Source organism: Protopterus annectens, chromosome 1.part0 (assembly GCF_019279795.1).
Source record: "Protopterus annectens isolate FY-2018-M chromosome 1.part0, PAN1.0, whole genome shotgun sequence".
Taxonomy (NCBI): domain Eukaryota; kingdom Metazoa; phylum Chordata; order Ceratodontiformes; family Protopteridae; genus Protopterus; species Protopterus annectens.
The window spans coordinates 1742051742-1742071561 of NC_056725.1; the positions used below are offsets into that span (position 1 = coordinate 1742051742).

At 41.0% G+C, this 19820-nt stretch overlaps 1 protein-coding gene across 1 annotated transcript in view; it reads right to left on the reverse strand.

Annotated features, from left to right (window-relative positions):
• Window positions 1-19820, reverse strand: part of PPIL4 (peptidylprolyl isomerase like 4) — a 614262-nt gene that overhangs the window by 455450 nt on the left and 138992 nt on the right. Inside the window, exon 4 of the mRNA XM_044069026.1 lies at window positions 17840-17957. Within this exon, the coding sequence (XP_043924961.1) occupies window positions 17840-17957 (118 nt within the window). The remainder of the gene's footprint in view (window positions 1-17839; window positions 17958-19820) is intronic.

Genomic DNA, 19820 nt, shown 5'->3' on the forward strand with positions numbered 1-19820 from the left:
GCTGTTTTCCAGGATAAGAACTTGATATCCGAAGCCACAGCAGGCTCAAAAGGAGGCAAAGTAAGTTTCTCCAAGACATAATTAAGATCCCAAGCAGAAACAGGAGGAGTTCTGGGAGGTCTTAAATTCTTAGCTCCTCTCAAAAATTGTCTCACCAGCTGGTGAGAAAAGATGGGAGGATCAGTGTTGAAATGAGCCGAGATAGCAGAACCATGGATTTTGATGGAGGAAAAGGAAAGGCCTTTAAGCAAAAGGTCTGAGAGGTAAAGTAAAATGGAAGAAATATCAGGCAAAAGAGGATGTGAACCTCGATCCTGCATCCAAATACAAAATCTTTTCCATTTAGAAGCATAAGATTTTCTAGTGCTAGGCCGCCTAGCTTCTAAAATAACATCCAAAACTTGTTTGGGAAGAGAAGAAGGAATCAAAGGCCCTTGTAGAGCCAAACTGCCAGGCATATAGTCTTGATTTGAGAGTGTAGTATATGACCCTGATGCTGGGACAGGAGAGAAGGGAGCAGAGGTAGAATCCATGGAGGTTCCAAGAATAGGTGTTTCAAAGTTGGATACCAAAACTGCCTTGGCCAATTTGGAGCTATCAAAATGATAATCTTTGGTTTGTCCTGTTTTATTTTCAGTAACACCCGAGGCAGAAGACGAAGAGGAGGGAAGGCATATCCCGAAAGATTCCTCCAACTGAATGACAGGGCATCCACTTTCCACGCTGTTTTGTGGAAGGACCTGGTGCAAAAGAGAGGTAACTGATGATTGAGATGGGATGCAAACAGATCTATCCGAGGACAACCCCAAACTGCAGTAATCATGCTGAACAAGTTGGGGTCCAGCATCCATTCGTGAGGATCCAACAGGTTTCTGCTTAGGCTGTCTGCTAAGAGGTTCTGTTTTCCTGGAATGAATTGAGCTTGAAGATGCAGATTCAGATTTAGAGCTGTGTCCCATAAAGTCATGGCTAGTCTGCAAAGGGGGTAAGAGTGAGAGCCCCCTTGCTTGTTTATGTACCACATGACTGTGGTATTGTCTGTACGAATCAGAAGAGGCCCTGGCTGCAAAAGATTCTGGAAGGCTAGAAGAGCATTTTGGACTGCCAACATTTCCTTCAAGTTGATGTGCCAGGGAAGATGCTTCTTTGTCCAAGAGCCCTGCTGGCAAATGTCTAGAAAATGAGCTCCCCAAGCATAATCCGAAGCATCCGTGGTTATGATCTGAGAAGGTTGAGGCAGATGAAAGGGATTCCCTTTGTTTAAAACACAAGCCCTGGACCACCAAAGGAACTCTTTTTGGAGGCAGGGAATCAGTGGAATCGTTGTGTCCAGACTGTGGTAATGCTGTGACCATACACTCTTTAGGTACCATTGAAGTTTTCTCATATGAAGCCTTGCATTTGGAATCAACAGGATGCAAGAAGCCATGTAGCCCAATGCCTGCAGGAATTTCCTTGCAGTGAGCTGAGTTAAAGTAGCCAAGGTCTTGAAAATTGAGGCCAGTTGTAATTGTTTTTCTGGAGTGAGGAAGGCCCTTTGCAAGCTTGTGTTTAGAAGAGCTCCTAAAAAAATCATTTGCTGAGAGGGGATCAGATGTGACTTTTTTGTGTTCACTGAAAATCCCAGAAGTAGGAGAAGACGTTGAACAAACTGCAGATGTTGAAGTAGAAGGTCTTTGCTGTCCGCCTGAATAAGGCAGTCGTCCAGATAGGGGTAAATTTGAATCCCTTGGAGTCTGCAATAAGCTACTACTGGAGCCAGACACTTGGTAAAGACTCTGGGTGCAGTAGATAAGCCAAAGGGCAGTACAGAGAATTGAAAATGCCTCGAACCTGCCTTGAATCCGAGGTATTTTCTGCGTTCCTGCCTGATGGGGATGTGTAAGTAGGCTTCCTTTAAGTCCAATGTCACCATCCAAGCATCCTGGGAGAGCATTGGAAGAAGTTGTTGTAGAGTAAGCATCTTGAATTTTGGAATCTCCAGAAAGGTATTTAATACTGGTCCAGAATAGGTCTCCATGTGTTTTGTTTTCTTGGGACCAGAAATAGTCTTGAGTAAAAACCTTTTCCCATTTCTGAAAGTGGAACAGGTTCTATAGCTCTCATGGCCAATAAAGCGTCCACTTGATTTAAGGCCTCTGACCATTGATGTTTTGGCAGATCTGGCCAACCGAAAGACCTTGGAAGAGTATGAAAGTGGAACTTGTAACCTCTTAAAACCACGTCTAAAACCCATTTGTCTTGGATAATATGCATCCAATTTTGGTAGAAAAGAGAAAGTTTTCCTCCGAGAGGGGCTTCCAGGCAAGGAGGACCTGTAGCCCAACAGAGGGAGTCATTGGGTCTGCTTCCTTTGTGATTGAGATCTGTCTTCTCCCCTTCTAGGGGATGAAGCAGTCCATTGTCTGGACCTGTAAGAGGCCTGAGCCTGAGCCCGACCTCTGGAGCGTCTATATCTTCCCCTTTGAGGCCTGTCAGACGTGGGAAAGGACCAATTTTTGGAGGGCCAATTTCTGGAAAATCTAGGAGGCTGAACTTGTAAGAAATCTTTAACAGTCTGCATAGATTTCGCTTTATCTTCCATCTTTTTAATAACCTCCTCAGCCTTAGACCCAAACAAAACATCATGCTGAACAGGGGCATCTAACAATTTAGCCTTAACTTGCTCAGGTAAATTCTGCTCTCGAAGCCGAGCATGTCTCCTGATAACAGTACCAGAGGCTGTGGCCCTGCAAGAAGCCTCCAAGGCATCAAAACCACAATGTAAACTGTTTGCTAACTTGTTCAGTTGCATGCAATACATCCTGTAATTCCTTGTCCTCTGCACATGCAGGAAAGGTAGAAAGTTTTTGCTTTAAAACAGACAAAAGAAATTGCTGATACTTGAACATATGAAACTGGCAATTTAAAGTTCTAATAGAAAGAGTAGCTGAAGTATACACCTTTTTGCCCCATCTGTCCAAGGCACGAGAATCCTTTTCAGAGGGAATAGGATTTTTAGATGAAGCGGCCTTAGCAGCCTTGGAACCCTGAGAAATAGTTTCAGGATCTGCAGAAGGGTTCTTGTACAAGAATTGATGGGAATCAGGGACCCTGTAAAATCTATCCGGCTTAGAAGGAGCAGACGGAAAGGAATCAGGATTCAGGTTAGCTTCAGAGAAAGCATCATCCACAATATCAAGAACAGGAGGAATAGCCAAAGGTCTGTGTTGAGGGAGAAGGAGAAACTCCCTAAGTCTCTTCTTGGTAGCGGAATAATCCTGACCTTCCCAATGAAAATGCTCTCTCATCTCATGCAAGGTTTCCCCAAAAGAAAAATCTTCAGGGGGAGAAGCAGAGGGAATAGAGTCTTCTGCATCAGAATCCTCATAGGGAGGAAAAGAATAATACTGGTCAGAGGAAGAGACTGAAGACACAGAAGCCTGATCAGAGTAATCCAAAGGAATATCCTGCCTAGGCCTTTTTTCAGGAGGAGGGTGAGAGCCCCTAATCATAGTAAGCAAATCTTCAGCCATTCTTAATAATTGCTTCTGGGTTTTGGGAGCTGAATCCGAAGAAGCTTGAGAAGAAACCCTTGGCTTAACAGGGGTCTTTGATTTTGCCTTTGTCTTTGTAGTAATAGTGATATGACAAGGCCTGAAAACCCCTTCAGAAGCCGGTACCTGCACAGTGGTTCCGGACCCATCTGAAGGAGCGATGTCCGAAGGTCCTGCAGCAGCTAAAATACTGGGCCTAGTTGGCTCCCCATGGGAGTCTGTGTCGGCCATCGGTTCCGAAGTGGCTGACGACAGGGGCTGCAAAAGCGCCTCACTGACAACCGCCGAACCCGAAGCTGGCTCCGGCTGCAAAGTATCCTGTTTGGACCTCGGAGGCCTATCCTTGTCCTTGCGTTTCTTGTGAATTCCGGTTGCCGGTAAAGTATCCGACGACATCCTATAATTGAACCGTCTACCGAAATAATTCAAGGCCCAATCATACCTACGCTTAATAGTGCGAGAATTAAACCTGGCACAAAACCGACAGCAAGAAACGTCGTGGTCAGGGCCCAAGCAAGGAAGACAGTAAGAGTGGAAATCTTTATGAGGTATTTGTTTTCCACACGATATACAATTATTAACTTTTTCTGACATCGGAGGAGCAAGAAAAAAGTTTCCCCAACGGGGTACTTAGCTTGAGAAGAGAAGAAGATGACTTCGGACCGACAACAATCAAAGCACGTTGTCCGGAATCCGCCAACCAACAACTTGCGAGCTGCTTTCCACCGCACGGCAAGAAAGACTAGAGAAGATGGCGTCGGCTGTCAGCTTTATACTTCCACGTTCTGACGTCAGGGTACTTGCTGGTACAGACGACGCCGGACCCAGACTTTGGAATTCTGGCCGACCTCGGGCTGCCTGCCGGCAGGAGCACCCTACAGTTATGACTGCAACAGTGAAACACGAAGAACATCTTATCAATGCAGCTCTGCTTATCTTAGCTATTTGTCTGTGTTATGAAGGTGTTTTATTCAGAGTTTACCTGCATACTTATCAGGGCAGCGATAATATATACTGCTTGCACACTAATTTAGTTACGTATCATGGTTTGTGTAAAGCAAACTATTTGAGTCGCTTATTTGAATGTGTCTTGAGCAGGCTTACACTGTATACCTTTCCCTAGTTATCTACTGCTTATTTCTGCATGTTTATGTCTCAGGTTGTGCTGAGCATCAGCAACTGGACAGGCAGCCAGTAGATTATATCAGACTTACATAACCAGCTAAGCGAAAGGGGTTTAATACCCACTCCTAGCCAGTCTGACTATACTCTAACCTATTGGACCCCCTTATGGCCTATTCCCGCCATACTTATCTACTCATGGGTAAAAGACTAGTGTTACCATACGACAATATCTGCTGAGAGGGGAGCGACCTCGTATTGCTGTTTTCTAGCTTCCCCCTAGTTTATCTCCACCCTGCTGTATTCTATTTTAGAACTACTGCAGTACCTGAAAAGAACTGGAATCAATATTTTTGGGATAAACATATAGAACATTGTGATCTCCTAGTAGTACCTGATAAGACCTGGAATCAATATATGTTTGGGATAAACAAATAGAATATTGTGATTTCCTGCTGAGGTAACACATGTAACTGTGTCTGTGAAAACTCTTTGCTTGTGCTCTCTAGCTCATGTATTGTTTGCCTCACTACTTTTTTCTCTCTTTCTACATGTACCAGCCTTGTGTTCCTGCATGTCCCTGCACTTGACCACCTGAATGTGCCCTGCTGGACGCCTAAGAAAATAGTCCAGATTAAAGAATTAACCTACCAGCTCCCTGAGAGACTTTTCCTTGAAAAAAGACAGTGAAAGTATGTGTTGTTAACAGCTACTAGAAAATTGTAATAATAACATTAATATAAAGATACTGCTAGGTTAGGCAAGCTTCCCAGTCAGGTTAGCCAGCAGCCAACCCCCCCTTTTAGCATTTTAATTAACCCTTACTTCCCAGTTTATTCCCTCTTTATCTCAAACCAGCTCATCTCCCCCTCTCCCTTAGCCTGACATCCCCTTTAGGGGACGACTTTGTTGCAATAAAGTGACTGACCACTAGGTGGCGCCATAATATAAGCTTTCTGTCTTGTAATTTCTTCACCTATTCTTTACCAAATCGCCCTAACTCAGTTCCCAGTCTTCTTCTGATTTACTGTTTCACTATCTCTTTTTTGTCCCAGGATATCTTAATCACATTCTACTCCTCTAACATCCTAAGTCTATTCTTGCTAGCCCCTTAACATTCTTCTACATCTCTTACTTTCAGACTTACCTGCAGACTTTCATACTTCACTGATTGTCATCCTCAACAGTCTACTCTCGTCTCTACCCGCTCCGTCCCCCCTACCTTGCCCCCAATTCTCACCCGCCCCCACTGCTCCTACATTTATTCCTCTAAAGCCACACCCCCATCACATCTGCTCCAATCGAGCAGATCACCTCATTAGTACTCCCAACCCTTCTTATCACATCACACCTATTATTACCTTACCTCCCACCCCTCCTTGTTACAACACCCCACCTATTGAGATATCTCCTTACCTGCTCACAAAACCTTACCTCCCATTCTTCTCCCACTTCTCAATCCTCCCATTCCTCCCTTACCTCCCATTCTTCTCCCACTTCTCAATCCAATATAATGTCTATATCATCCATCCCACACCAAATACAACTATTACTCTTGGTATCACTCCTTCATCCTCTAACACTGCCTATCTCCTAACCTCCTATGAACAACCACTATACTCCACCCTTCTCTTCCCCTCCAAACAAACATCAACACCACCATTAGCTATCTCTCTAAACTTCATAAACATCATATCCAAACCCAGCTACCTACTAGCCAAATATCATAGATTAGCACACATTAAGTATACCAATCTATACATTAGAAAATTATTTGACTATTATTGTAAGCCTCACCACCCTAAAAACAGAATATACCACCACTCATTACTAGACGGGGACATTCATTCTAACCCTGGCCCAAACTATACCTTTACCACTGTAAACTGCAACCCGAATAACACTAGTACCCAAGCCCTTACCAAACCTTCTAACTCACTCTCTATAGCACATCTCAATATACGCAGCATTAACAATAAAATTGCCCACCTACACGCCCTCCTAGATGTCCACCTATTTGACATCCTATGTTTATCTGAAACTTGGCTAAAACCTACTGTTAAAGACAATGAAGTCACCCCACCTGGTTACAATATCCTTTGACTAGACTGCACAGCCAAAAAGGGAGGAGGGGTAGCAATCCTTTATAAAGCAGAGCTACAAGTTAGCACTGTAAATTTTAGACCACCTTTAGACAATAGTGCTGAAATACTCATCTCTAAATTTCAGGTCAATTCATGTAAAGCCTTAAATATTATCTATAGCTATCTCCCTCCAGGAAATAACATTAATACCCTTGAAAATATCCTTAACTGGCTTTCTATTAATCTCCCACAAGAAACCATAGTCTTAGGAGACTTTAATATCAACTGGAAGTCCTGTAGTAATACACACCCCACCACCCATATTAACCTATATGGCTTCTCACAAACTATTAACTCCCCTACCAGAACTAATAGACCCAACAACAAAGAAAGTACCTTGGACCGGATACTTACTAATAGTCCTCATCAAACATACAAAGTAGGAACCCTCCCAGATGATCTAAGTGACCACTCACTAACCTATATTATCAGACATACAACCAACCTAACTTACCCAAACACTTTCAGGACAGTACGCACCAAAAAGCAATTTAACCCAGAACTTTTCCAGACAGAACTCAAGCAATGTAATTGGTCACCACTAAAATCATTCCCATTAAACGAAGCAGTAGAATATTTCAATTCCACATTCTTAGCCATCCTGGACCACCACGCACCAACACGCTCTGTTAGAAATAAAGCTAAACCAGCCCCTTGGCTCTCAAATGCTACTAGGCAAAAAATCCTTCTCAGGAACAAATCCTGGGCAAAATGGCGTACTACTAAGAATTCTACAGATCACCAAACCTTTAGGCAACTTAGAAATAATACAAAAAAGCCATCCTGTTAGACAAAAAAACTTTTACCTCCAATTACATCAAACCTACCAAAAGGAACCACAAAAGTTTTGGACTAGCATTAACAAACTTCTGTACCCAGGTCAATCTATCACACCTAACCTACTAGGCTCTAACCCTGAGAATCCCACACATACTGCTAATGCCTTCAATTCTTTCTTCACAGACGCCATCCAAACTCTTGCTAGCCATCTATCTCCTGATACCTCAAATCTGCCTACTTCTACTACAAACCCATCCCCATCATTTCAGTTACAACCAGTGTCTACTTCCTTTATTTGCTCCCTTCTCCAATAATTAAAACCTACCACCCCCTCAGCTGACCAACTTCTGGCAGAATACCTGCAAAAAGGAGCTAAAGCCATTGCCTATCCCATTTCCATTCTGATCAACAGAACCATAAGTGAAGGAACTATCCCATCTATCTGGAAAATTTCTCACATCACCCCACTACATAAAGATGGGAACTCCAATGACTTCTCTAACTTTTGTCCTATAGCTCTACTATCTCCTCTTGCAAAAATAATGGAGAAGTGCATCCATAAGCAACTACTTAACCACCTACTTCAAAACAAATTACTTGCCAACTGTCAACATGGATTCAGACCTTTCCACAGTACCACCACTGCCCTGCTATCCTTCACAGACTGCATTAACAAAAAATGTAACAAAAATATTCTTTCCTCTGCAGTCTTCATTGATTTATCTAAAGCTTTTGATAGGATTAATCACCAACTCCTTTTACATATATGAAATCCCTTTCACTCGAACCTCTAGCCATAAATTGGTTCAAATCTTACCTAGAAAACAGACAGCAGGCTGTACTCTGGCATAATAAACTATCTAATCACCTTCCCATTTCCCTTGGTGTTCCTCAGGGCTCCATATTAGGCCCACTCCTATTTTCCATTTATATTAATGACCTTCAATCAGCAATTCCACATACCGCCTGTATTTGATACGCAGATTAGTCTACTATAATTTGTTCAGCCACTACTCCAACTGAACTACAGTCCCTTACCCAAAAAGCATTCAATACTGTAGAACAATGGTTCTCAAACCGCTGCCTCCTCCTAAATCCCCAAAAAACTAAACTTTTACTTTTCACGCCAACCCAAAAGTCCACCCCTATAAATTTCACACTGATATCTAATAATGGTGCTCTCATTTCTCCCGACCCAACCACTAAACTCTTAGGAATAAAAACAGGTAACAACCTCAACTTTGATACTCATATAAACAGCGCAATAAAATCAAACAAAAAACTGGGATCCCTCTACAGAATCAAACCCTTTCTTACACCAGTAGCTAGGACCGCTATAGCCAGAACTCACTTAATCTCCACTCTACTCTATGCTTCACCTATATACACCAATCTTTCTTTAAAAAACACTCACAAACTAGCAATATCCTATAATAAAATTGCTAGATTTGCCACTGGCTCTCCTTTCAGAGCTCATTATTGTCTTAATCTAAAACAACTAGGATGGCTAGAGTTTCTAAACCAGCTTCAATTTCACCAGCTTGCTATAGCCCATAAGACCCTGTATCAACCCACCAACACTCCAATACTCACTAGCCTCATTACCCCTTACAACAATCTTAAGAATTTACGCTCCTCAAACAAACTGCCGATTAATACTTGCAGATCCAACAACTCAGCAGGAGACTCCCTGTTCCCTAATACTGTTGGAAAGCTATGGAATCTACTACCCACTGAACTCATAACTCTGTCTTCTCTTACACTTTTTAAAAAGAATCTAAAACTATTTCTCAATACACACTGGTTATGCTCCTGTACTAACCCTGACTAACTTTCTTCCTCTACACTAATGAATACTCTACATCTTTATACACTTATCCTTAAAGAATCAATAGACCATGTTACTGCAAATCAGATTTATGTATGTATGTATATAGTATCATCTCTTGTACATTACCTTTTACTGTTTACTGTTTGTGTTATGCTCATTATGGGTATTGCATTTTGTATTTTTTATTAACAATTTTTTATTTAACAATAGCTGTTCTTTTTTAAGCTTGGACTGCTACTACTTTCTATATTGTATTTTGTATGTGTCTTGGAGCTTTTCTCCCCGGGCCTCTACTGAAAATGGACATGCATCCAGTTAGACTAGCCCGGTCAACAAATGTAAAATAAAAAAAATAAAATAGTGGTACGACATACATCTGTAATATTACTAAGAAATATTGTCCGGTGTTTCTAGCCAATGAAGAGATTAGTCAGATAGTAGGTCCTTGACTGAAGCATGCATTTAAGAATTACAGATCTCTTAAGCGCCAGCTATGCTACAAGAATTGTAAAACACTAAGTAATGTTATTACTTCTGAACGTATAGGTACCTTTCCATGTAAAGGCTGCTCAGCTTGTACATATGTATGGACTACCAGTCATATTGCTTGTCCTATCACCAAAAGTCGTACTGATTTTAATTTTCATGCAGACTGTAAAACTGAACATGTGATTTATTATGCTGAGTGCTCTCTCTGTCAAGCTTAGTATGTTGGTAAAACAAGTCAAGTTTCAAGAAGAGGATACTCGAACATGTTAATTATATTAGGAAATTGGATGAACGCAATGCGTTAGCGAAACATGCTATCGAAAAAGGTTCAGGACATAAGTTTAAGTTCACATTCTTAGAGGTTATGACTATTAATGCAAGGGGGGACTTTAAATCTAGAACAGAGTGTGCAGAGTCACTCTGGATAATTCGGTTTAAAGCTAACAATTTTCCTGGTTTAAATGGCAAAGTATCTTTGAAGCCCATATTAAGGACTAGGAAGCTGCCTCATTAGTTTTTAATATTTTATTGATTATACTTTATATTTAAATGTTATGTTTTGTGAGCTGAAAATTTTAAGTTTTTACTATTGAATTTTATAGTACTGTATGTTTAAGAGAATGTTGTTTTATGTGAATGCTGAGTGATTAATGCTTTCTGACATCATTGTTTGACTGTTTAAATAGTTTTTTGGCATTTTCTATCAATGGTCTGATGAAGCTACAGCTGTAGTGAAAGCGCTTACCTCATTAAACTTTATTTTTGCATCCTTTCGTGTGGTGGTTGGATTGTTGGACTGCTTATATTCTCTACATTGGATTTTACATTTCCAACCTTTACCTGTTTATATTCTCTACATTGGATTTTACATTTCCAACCTTTACCTGTGAGCTCTATCTGTTTTTTTACTTACTCAAGCAACGCAGTAGAAATCTCCTCCCTACGAAACATCTGCAGAACACCCCTCAGATATGATCAGCTGTGGTTCCCCCTCAATATCCATAACGGACATCTGCACAGCCTCCAAGGATGTGCAGGATATTAGATCTATGCTAGCCTCTGAAATGGTCATAGCAGAGGAATCTAATGGAATGACCGGATGATCCTTCGGGCTTACACCAGCCTTGACAGAGGCATCCAGGGGAGGCAGTACAGCAGCTACATCTGACCCAATTTTTTTGTTCTTCTTAATGGCAAATAGCTGACCCTCTGGCCAGGACAATTCTGCCATTCCACATTGGTTCTCAAGATAGATGGATAAACAGGAGAGATAACTATGAAGAGTCTTTGGGAAAATGCCTGAAACACTGGGCATGCAGTATGGTTGTGAGAAGCACCCAAACAAAACAAACATTGCTTCTGACGGCCCTGACATAGGTTCATGGAAGTTACTAGGCTAATGGCCCTAGAGCCCTTACAAGCCTAGCCATATTTATCCTAAGTTGCCCCAGTGTCAGTGGTTAGGTGCATAAAGTTCACTGAGGTAAAGTTCAATGGTAGTTAACACAGAATTCCTCTGTCCGGGAGGGACTTGGGCACCACCCCAGGAGAGAATTTGCGGTCACCCATCTAATTGATCTAGGTTATGTTTGAAAAGGGTTTGGGAGGGGGTCTGTTTCACGTGAATTGGAAATTTGTTCCAGAGAACGGTCAGCCTCTGGAAGTTGTAGCGATCTCTCCAGCATGTCCTGTTCATGTCAGAGGCTAGGATAAGATCCCTGGAGCAAGTGACCTTCCTGCAGTTTGATTTACAAATGTGTAGCATTTCCATCAGGGCCAGATCAGAGACTGCCCTGTAAGCCAGGTACAGGTCACCTCTTAGCAACCTGGAGGAGAGTGAATACAGCGACAGAGCTTTCAGTCTTTCCGTGTAAGACTTTGTGTACCCTGTAATTTCTTGGTAAGAAACCTCCATGTTCTCTCCAATTGTTGCACGTGTCTTGCGCGGTACATACAAAAGGGTGCACTGTACTCAATTACTGGTGTGATGAGGGCCGAGTATAATGCAATTATAACATCCTTAGATCTAGATGCAATGCCTTTACTTACAAAATGTGCCACAAACAAGGATTTCCTTACTACTTTGGACACAATGTGCTCAAAGTTCATACTGCTATCAATCTGAGTATCCAGATCACATTACCACTGGGTGTACACTTTGGGGGGGGTGCTGTCTATAAAGTAATTAGCAGGATGTGACTATGTGAAGTATTGCCAGCTATGCCAGGAGATGTACGGAAGTGGATGTGCAACATATGCCAGCAAAGCTTGCTGGAATTTTGTAAAGAATTCTATGTCATTTGTATATCAAACTGATTTGTTCAGATGTCTGTGTTGAAAAATGTATTTATAAAGCTACTTGAGTTAAAAATGTACCAAAAGTGTGCTCTGCTAGAGAGAAAAAGAAATATACATGCATTATTGTAACTGTTTAAATGCATATGTTTTAACAGAGGATACTGAAAGACAGGAGGTTAATCACAATCCACCTGACTTTGAAAAATAGTAAGAAATTAAAATTACTTCATTTACAACATAAAAATTGCATCTTACAGTTATGATTGCAACCAGACACAAAATGACTGGGAAAACAAGCACTAGGAAAACCTTCTGTATTGCCTTTAGCACTAAACTAATTGCTAATCTGGAAGGTTTGAAATAATTTTATGACTTCCAGAAGCTGCATCAGATCTTAGCAAGTTCTATGTGTGAGCATTATTGACACATACATGCTAAATCCTAGCAGTTTCTAACACTGTGGGAGTTGCATGAGAACAAGAAGACAGATGACCAGATGTATGTGATGTCATTCTGTAATCCATCACTAAAAATTATATTTTAATACTAGATGAGACTGAAGTCTCACAGCACTCTGTTTTTGTAACCTGATAAGGATCTCTCAACTACTTCATCTTGCCTTGCACTAGTAAGTAAGGAATAATTATTCTTCAGATCAGTCAGGAAAATATAGTGACATTAGTTAAGTATTGTTTTTCTGTAACTGTGTGAACCTGTCCACCTGGGTTATTTTTAAAATTTCTTGTGTCTGAGACTCTGGTGTTTATTGTAAATATATATTTAGTATTTTCATGTTCTTTTACTGTTTATTATTAACTATATTTAAACTTTTCATTGTGGCTGGTCTTTCAGAGAATAGTTTAATCCCCGAGAGTACTTGTATATATTTGGTGACAGCTCTGGTGGTCCTGAAAGCCTTGCTGTTGGTCAAACTACCATTTGTATTAATATTAATTTCACCAAGTATAATTGGGTACCCTTGCAAGAGCCTTAAAGTAGCTGGTTTGGGGTGTCTGGTGGCAGTGCAACTACCTTATAGTTTGGGCAGGAGGAATAGCTAGTAAATCTGTGCCAGCCTTTCCCAGGTGTGTGTGTGTGTGTGTGTGTGTGTGTGTGTGTGTGTGTGTGTGTGTGTGTGTGTGTGTGTGTGTGTGTGTGTGTGTGTCAGCTACTTGGAGCAGGGACACGAAGCACTGGTTTCACAGAGAGGGTGCTGGAGGACTTGGCTTGGATACTTGGCTGAGGTATCAACCCTATAGGTGTACCAGTGGGGAGTCTTATTCGGGACCTGGTGGGAGACGGATAGAGAAATATGGACCCTGAACTGAGTGTGCTCCCTGTGTCTTAACGGAATCTGTGCTTGATGCAGAGAGCTGCATCTGGAAATACTGAGTGCATTCATTTTTGTTCCATGTGAATGGCCTTCTCCAGTGCCAGTGGTGAGGATTCAGGCTCCATGATTACTGGCCCAGAGTGGGGACATCACACAGGGATGTTAGCTTGGCCAAAGGGAATAATAATGCATTTTTTGCATTTGCTTTAATCAGTGGCTTTGGCACCAATCATTTATCTGCGTTAATCCTGTCTGCAGTACATTAACATTGTTGGGGGTGGTATGGAGAATGCAGGCAGGGATCCCACTACCTCTTGCAACTGAAGCAAGTGCTCTACAATTTGAGCTAATTCCCACTTTCTGGATGACATGTAACCTAACAACAAAAGTAAAGAAAATCAAGATAAGAAGAAAAACCCCAATGGGGCACTCATCTGAAATGGCTTGGTAACCAGCAGAAGAAGGAGCATTCAGACCAATAATTGAAGATGGTGTTCAGACTGGTGGAAAAGCAGTTGTGAGGTACGTGTACCTGTACATCATATGCCCTACTCTGAGAGTGGGGAGCATATGTGCAATGTACGACGTACTAGTAATCTTAAGGCTTTGGTATACTGGCTGGGTGTCAGGCTACCCTTGGCAGGGGATCCCCAGAGTAAGGAATATTGCAACAATGATATGGAAGAACATCATATTTTACAGACAGCTAGCAAATTAAATCACAAATGGATATTGTTTTATCTGGTGCTCTATGAGGGAGTTCTCACTAGTAAACTTGACTGCTGGAATACACTCTCCTGCAATCTCTGTCTTGACTATTGTGTTTTTTATCTATCAACAAAACTTCTTTATTTACTCTACAGATATTTGCAATTATTGACACTTTCATAAAGAGACATAACATCCAATATTGCACACAAGTCCATAAATCTTAACTACGACAGACCGTGTTCCTCTTTTTGTTGTAGTGTTAATACTCTTTATTTTTGCTATATAACTCAGTACTTTCTCAGGACATCCTTTAACATGTTTTCTTTATGGAGAGAAAATTACATTATTTATGCACAAATTACTTAGAAATTCTAACTTCTGAATTTTTCATCTGATATGAAAGTTGAATACATTAATTTAATTATTGCTAAATGCTATAAGCTCAGCACACTATCAATGCACACTATCTGCTAGAACCATTTCCTACAACCCCCCTTTAGGTTACTAGTAATTATTACATCTCTATTTAAAATGAGGTCCCATCTTCTCTCCTAAATGTCCTCTACTGTACACAGGCATGCATGCTTCTTACATCAGCCTACAATGACGCAGTACTGAAAAAACTCCAGCCAAACCTCCCCCAGCTACTCCTGAACTATCTTTATACATAACCTTACCCTGCATATTTACCTTCTTTATGTAATACTACACAGACTGGTGACCAAATACTATTACATTTCTTCCATTTTCAATTTATCACTCAGTCTTGAAGGAAACATCTTCATTAATGTGCAACATCCACTTCAGATACACCATTGCATCTTGTGCGTGTAACTCACTGACACCTACAGAATCTTTTCCGTACACTTCCTTTTAATACCCAGTTTCTTATAGCCTTATGACAGGTTTTGGGGTGCTGGATTCCAAACTTAAGTGACTTATCAATGAATAATAAGCAGAACACAAAAGAGCAAGGTGTAAGAAACAAAATGACAGTAAGACTATTTTAATCTAGGATGCAGTACAATGGAGATTTTAACCACTGTTCAGCCCATACTACTCAGATTTTCATTCCTGCATTCAAATGTTCATACCTGGGAGATCTACCTCTCAATGTGGCATATACTGTCAAATGTAAAGGTAGAAGACAAAAACATACACTGTCACTGTCCGTATATAATGCACTAAGCTGGAGATACTGCTAGTTGTTTGCAAGTAATTGCAAAGATATGCAATATTTGTATACTTGCATTAATATTTTCAAAACCAACTGACTTACACACTATAGCATGGCATCATGCAACATTCTAAACCTAAAACTCACCCCAAACCTAAAATCCTCAATCATACCCTACTCCTCAAACTCCACTGTCAAGCTCCCTAAACCTAAAACTCCCTTTCCATTCCCTAAGCCTAACCCCCCCCCAGCTCCCTCCCAATATTTGCTTACCTGAACTCAGCAACTGACAGCACTATCTGGTTAAGTGACTTTCTCAGAGTCGCATAGTCAGCAAACACAAGCAGGAAGAATCAAATATTGTACCTTGGATTATAGGAAGCAGCCTGTTACCAGCTCATAATAAATGCAGGTTTGTAAAAAAAATGGAAACAGTAGCACTTTTTATTGCTGGGTGTGATACATTTGCAGCAGAGGCCATGTACACTGAAAAGCACAACAATATGGCAAGACTGCTGCACTGGGAAATGTGCAAACACTACAATATTGAAGTAGATGAAAAACTCTAGAAACATAAACCAGAGAGCATTACATAGAATTATATAGTTTGTATTACCTGGAATCACCCATTGCCATCAATTCAAATAATAGATGTAAGAAAACCAGATATAAAAGTCTAGGAAAAAAGACAGAGTAGCATTGATCACAAAAATTGTAACACCCAGTAATTACAGTGCCTTATGTACAGAGGTACAAAGTCAGTAAATACCAGAATTTGCAAGCAGAAACAACAATATCAGGGAAAGATACCCAGGCAGTTCCAATAGTAGTAGGAGCAACAGGTCTAATAAAAAGAATTTACCAGTACATGTAACTCTGTGTGAATTACAGATGGAGACAATTCTCAGTACACTGCAGGTGCTCCAAACAGTAATTCCAGCTATTATCAAAGAATGAAACAATAATAATTCCGCAAACTTTAATCTTACCCTGAGACTTAGGAATGGGGTCCTTTCCAGTCATGGTATTAAAACTCAAAAAGACTCTGAGAAATTAAACCGGGAGACATAAAAGGCACTCCAGGAGTACAGACTGGCAGAAAGGATGCTCAAGTCAATCAACCATTCGAGAGACAATCAAGAAACTCTGGGACGCATCCCCTCAAGTTGGCTGCTGAAGCACACCACCCACATGCATCCTGTTGGTTGACAATGGATGTGAGCTTTACCCCATTTTAGTCAAGGATAGGTTGACAACAAAAAGGTTCTATGAACCTACCTCAAGGGCAGACATACCTAGAAATAAGTGTGTTCCTACATCATCTCCTGATGCTCTGGCAATGGCTTGGAATCACATAATGAACTCTCCTGGTAATTCCTGCCCTCAACACTATCAACTGTCACTGCCTTTTTTACCCAATGTGCTTTTTCTCCACATACATGCTGAACATCAACTCTCCCTTGCTTGCACTACAGCTGATTGTTCCATCATACTAGGTGTCCACAATGGGGGGGGGGGGGGCTGTCATTTAGGAAGCTATGGGTGTGGTTTGTGCCTTCACTGGGATCCTAGTAATGAAAGCGTATGATACATACTCTACCCCCACCCTTGGTATGTACATTCACTCACCAAACTATGTATGTCGTAGCCCTTGTCACTGGTGCATGGGTGTATGCACTCACAAAAGGAGGCACATTGGTTCCCACAGTGGCATGGATTACTTGTCATCCACCAAGGGACAGGCTATGGTATACATCATATACTTTTATTACCAGGATACCAACCATCCCTTCCACAACGGGCATGCCTATCTCCTCCATGCCAGCTCCAACACACACACAAGCTGCGGATCAAACTAGGTTCACCTGGGTCATACAACTTTATCACATTATACCAATGGATGCAGCAACTGCCATTTATTCAGTACAGATAGGTATGCTTTTAACATCTTTTTCTTCCATTCCTAGGTGATATGGCTGTAGCAATGCCCTTATGGAAGTGGTCGGTACACTGCTTTTCAGAGAGGCAATAAAGGCACTATGCCACTGTGTATACGGCTCATGTATGTGCAGCCGCAAAACAGCAAGTAGGTTTGAAATTCCTAAGAATCAAATGCAGAAACTTTTATATGAATATATTACGCTTGAACCACAAGCTGTGCAAACATCAGACAAAAAAAAGTACTACATGGGGTAGGCACTCTCTCTTGGTTTGGTGCTTGAGTCAATGGCATGCATATGTATGAGAAGAAAATGAATCCCACCCCAAGTGATGCAATGGGGAGGGGGGGGGCACAGCAAGAGAGAAAATGCAGCCAGGCTAAGGACGGCAGAAGGAATCCCAACAACATATTATTTTTGTTCCAAGATAAATTTACAGTGGTAAAAAAAATCATGCAACAATGCAGAAGTTCATTACCTGTGAGCCATGCAGGCCACTACCATTGTTCACCATGGAGACTGTTCCTTTTTTCTTGTGTTTAATTCTGGGTACTTTTTCTGCTTCAAAAAAACTGGCCTGGTCACCATACAGCTTACTAAAATAAATAAAACAAAAATACCTCAAATCAATGCTTCTTCATCAAAATGCAGACAGTAAACCGTGTTGTGGTCAGAAAGTAAGCAGACTAAAACAGGAGCCCTTTGCTACAGAGTTTTCTTACTCTGCATGCATGATGTCCTTCGTTTACATCAGGATACCTTCACATACACATGGCTTGAGCACTGAAATTACACAGCTCACAGACGGTGTAGCAGTTAAACATGCTTTGTTCATAAATGGCACTAAGAAGAATCACTGTGAACTCTACAAGTAAATAATTATCAAAAGTCAGGTGCTGTCTTGTATGGTATAAATCTCAGGTTGACAATTCAATCATTTTGAAATATTCACAGAAAAGTAAGCTTTTTCTATTAAGCATGATAACATGTCCAGTTTTGGTCATTTTCTTTCTATTGGTCCAGGCTAGCATTAATTAAGTACACCAGAGGTGTATTATTAAATGTACCCTCTTTCTAGTTAGATCTGAGTTTTTACTGCTCATTGCAAACATCCAAATGCAACGCAAACTGGCTCACATGAAGTCTTGGAAGGTTCAATACAATTTTAGTTGAGACTATCACTGAACATGGCTGTGAAGTGAGGCCTACAACACTAGCACTAACCTAATGTTTTATAATCTCGGCTATAAGCTTTGTTCAAAAACTGTGGCCGGTGTCTCCCAAACAAAAAGTAATCACCAACAGCTGCAAACTGTTCACTCAGTTTTATTTTACTCCCAAATTTGGAGTAGGGTACTGTATTCTAGCAGGCCATTCACAATGAATAGACCTCTGGATACTCCAAGTTCCCTGTCAGAAGACAGTTCAGACTTCTGATCTTGACCTCCAGCACTTGGGACAAAGCAACTCCTTAAAACATGCCTGGATATCCCTGTTCCAGCTACAACAGCACCTAGTCCCAGACACCTCAGTTCATTCCAGACACTTCTGCAGTCCATATATCATTCCATTTTTTCACAGAATGACGTATTCATTCAATGCCTTAAAAAAAATAATAAACCATCCTAGTCTTCCTGTGATCATCAAATCATTAACAAAAACCATTACTGAAGCTATACCTTCTGCTTAAGCCTCCGCCAAACCTTTGAAACCTATTTCAACCTATTGATTTAAAGGTGCAGCTAAGAGAAGCCTAAGGCATCTTCGCATATATGGAGGGTACACAGTGCAAGGACAGACTAATGGGCCTTTCCTATGGAGTGAGACTAGCATACTAATCAGTATCCTTACTAACCTTCTCACACATGCCAGAATCTTCAATTTCAGCAGTCGATTTTAGAACCTTTTCAATGGTGAACTGGAGATGAGTTTGTGCTCAAAAGTAGAACTTGATGCTCAGATGTGCCTGCTACAGGCCTCTCATACACTGGCATCAACTCTTCTGGTATGCTTCTTCACATAATGGAATTCATTTACGTAATCCTGAGCAAAATGACACTTTTTCCTGCACCTCCACTATAAAAAGGGCACAGGTCAAGCTCTCTGGAAGATTGCAGACAGGGGCCCCCTCGATTCTACTTTCTTCTGAAGTAAAGCCTCTGAGGTAAATAAGGATAAGGAGTGTTGATTCCTTCCACCTCCATTTACCAACTGTGTGACTCTAAAGAAGCCACTAGGAAAGTGCTTGTGTCCCCTAAAAAGGAGCATACCCTGTTAACAAATAGGAAAAATAAAAAATTCAGCAAAAACATTTTACATCCCACTGAACTACATTTCGTGCCAAGTAGGAGGTAAAATCTGTTACAGTCATTAAGTCTAGCAGCCACACTGAAAAAGAAATCAAGACAGCCACCCAACAGTTTAAAAGGAAGCATTTTGATTCCCCACAGTCGTTACTG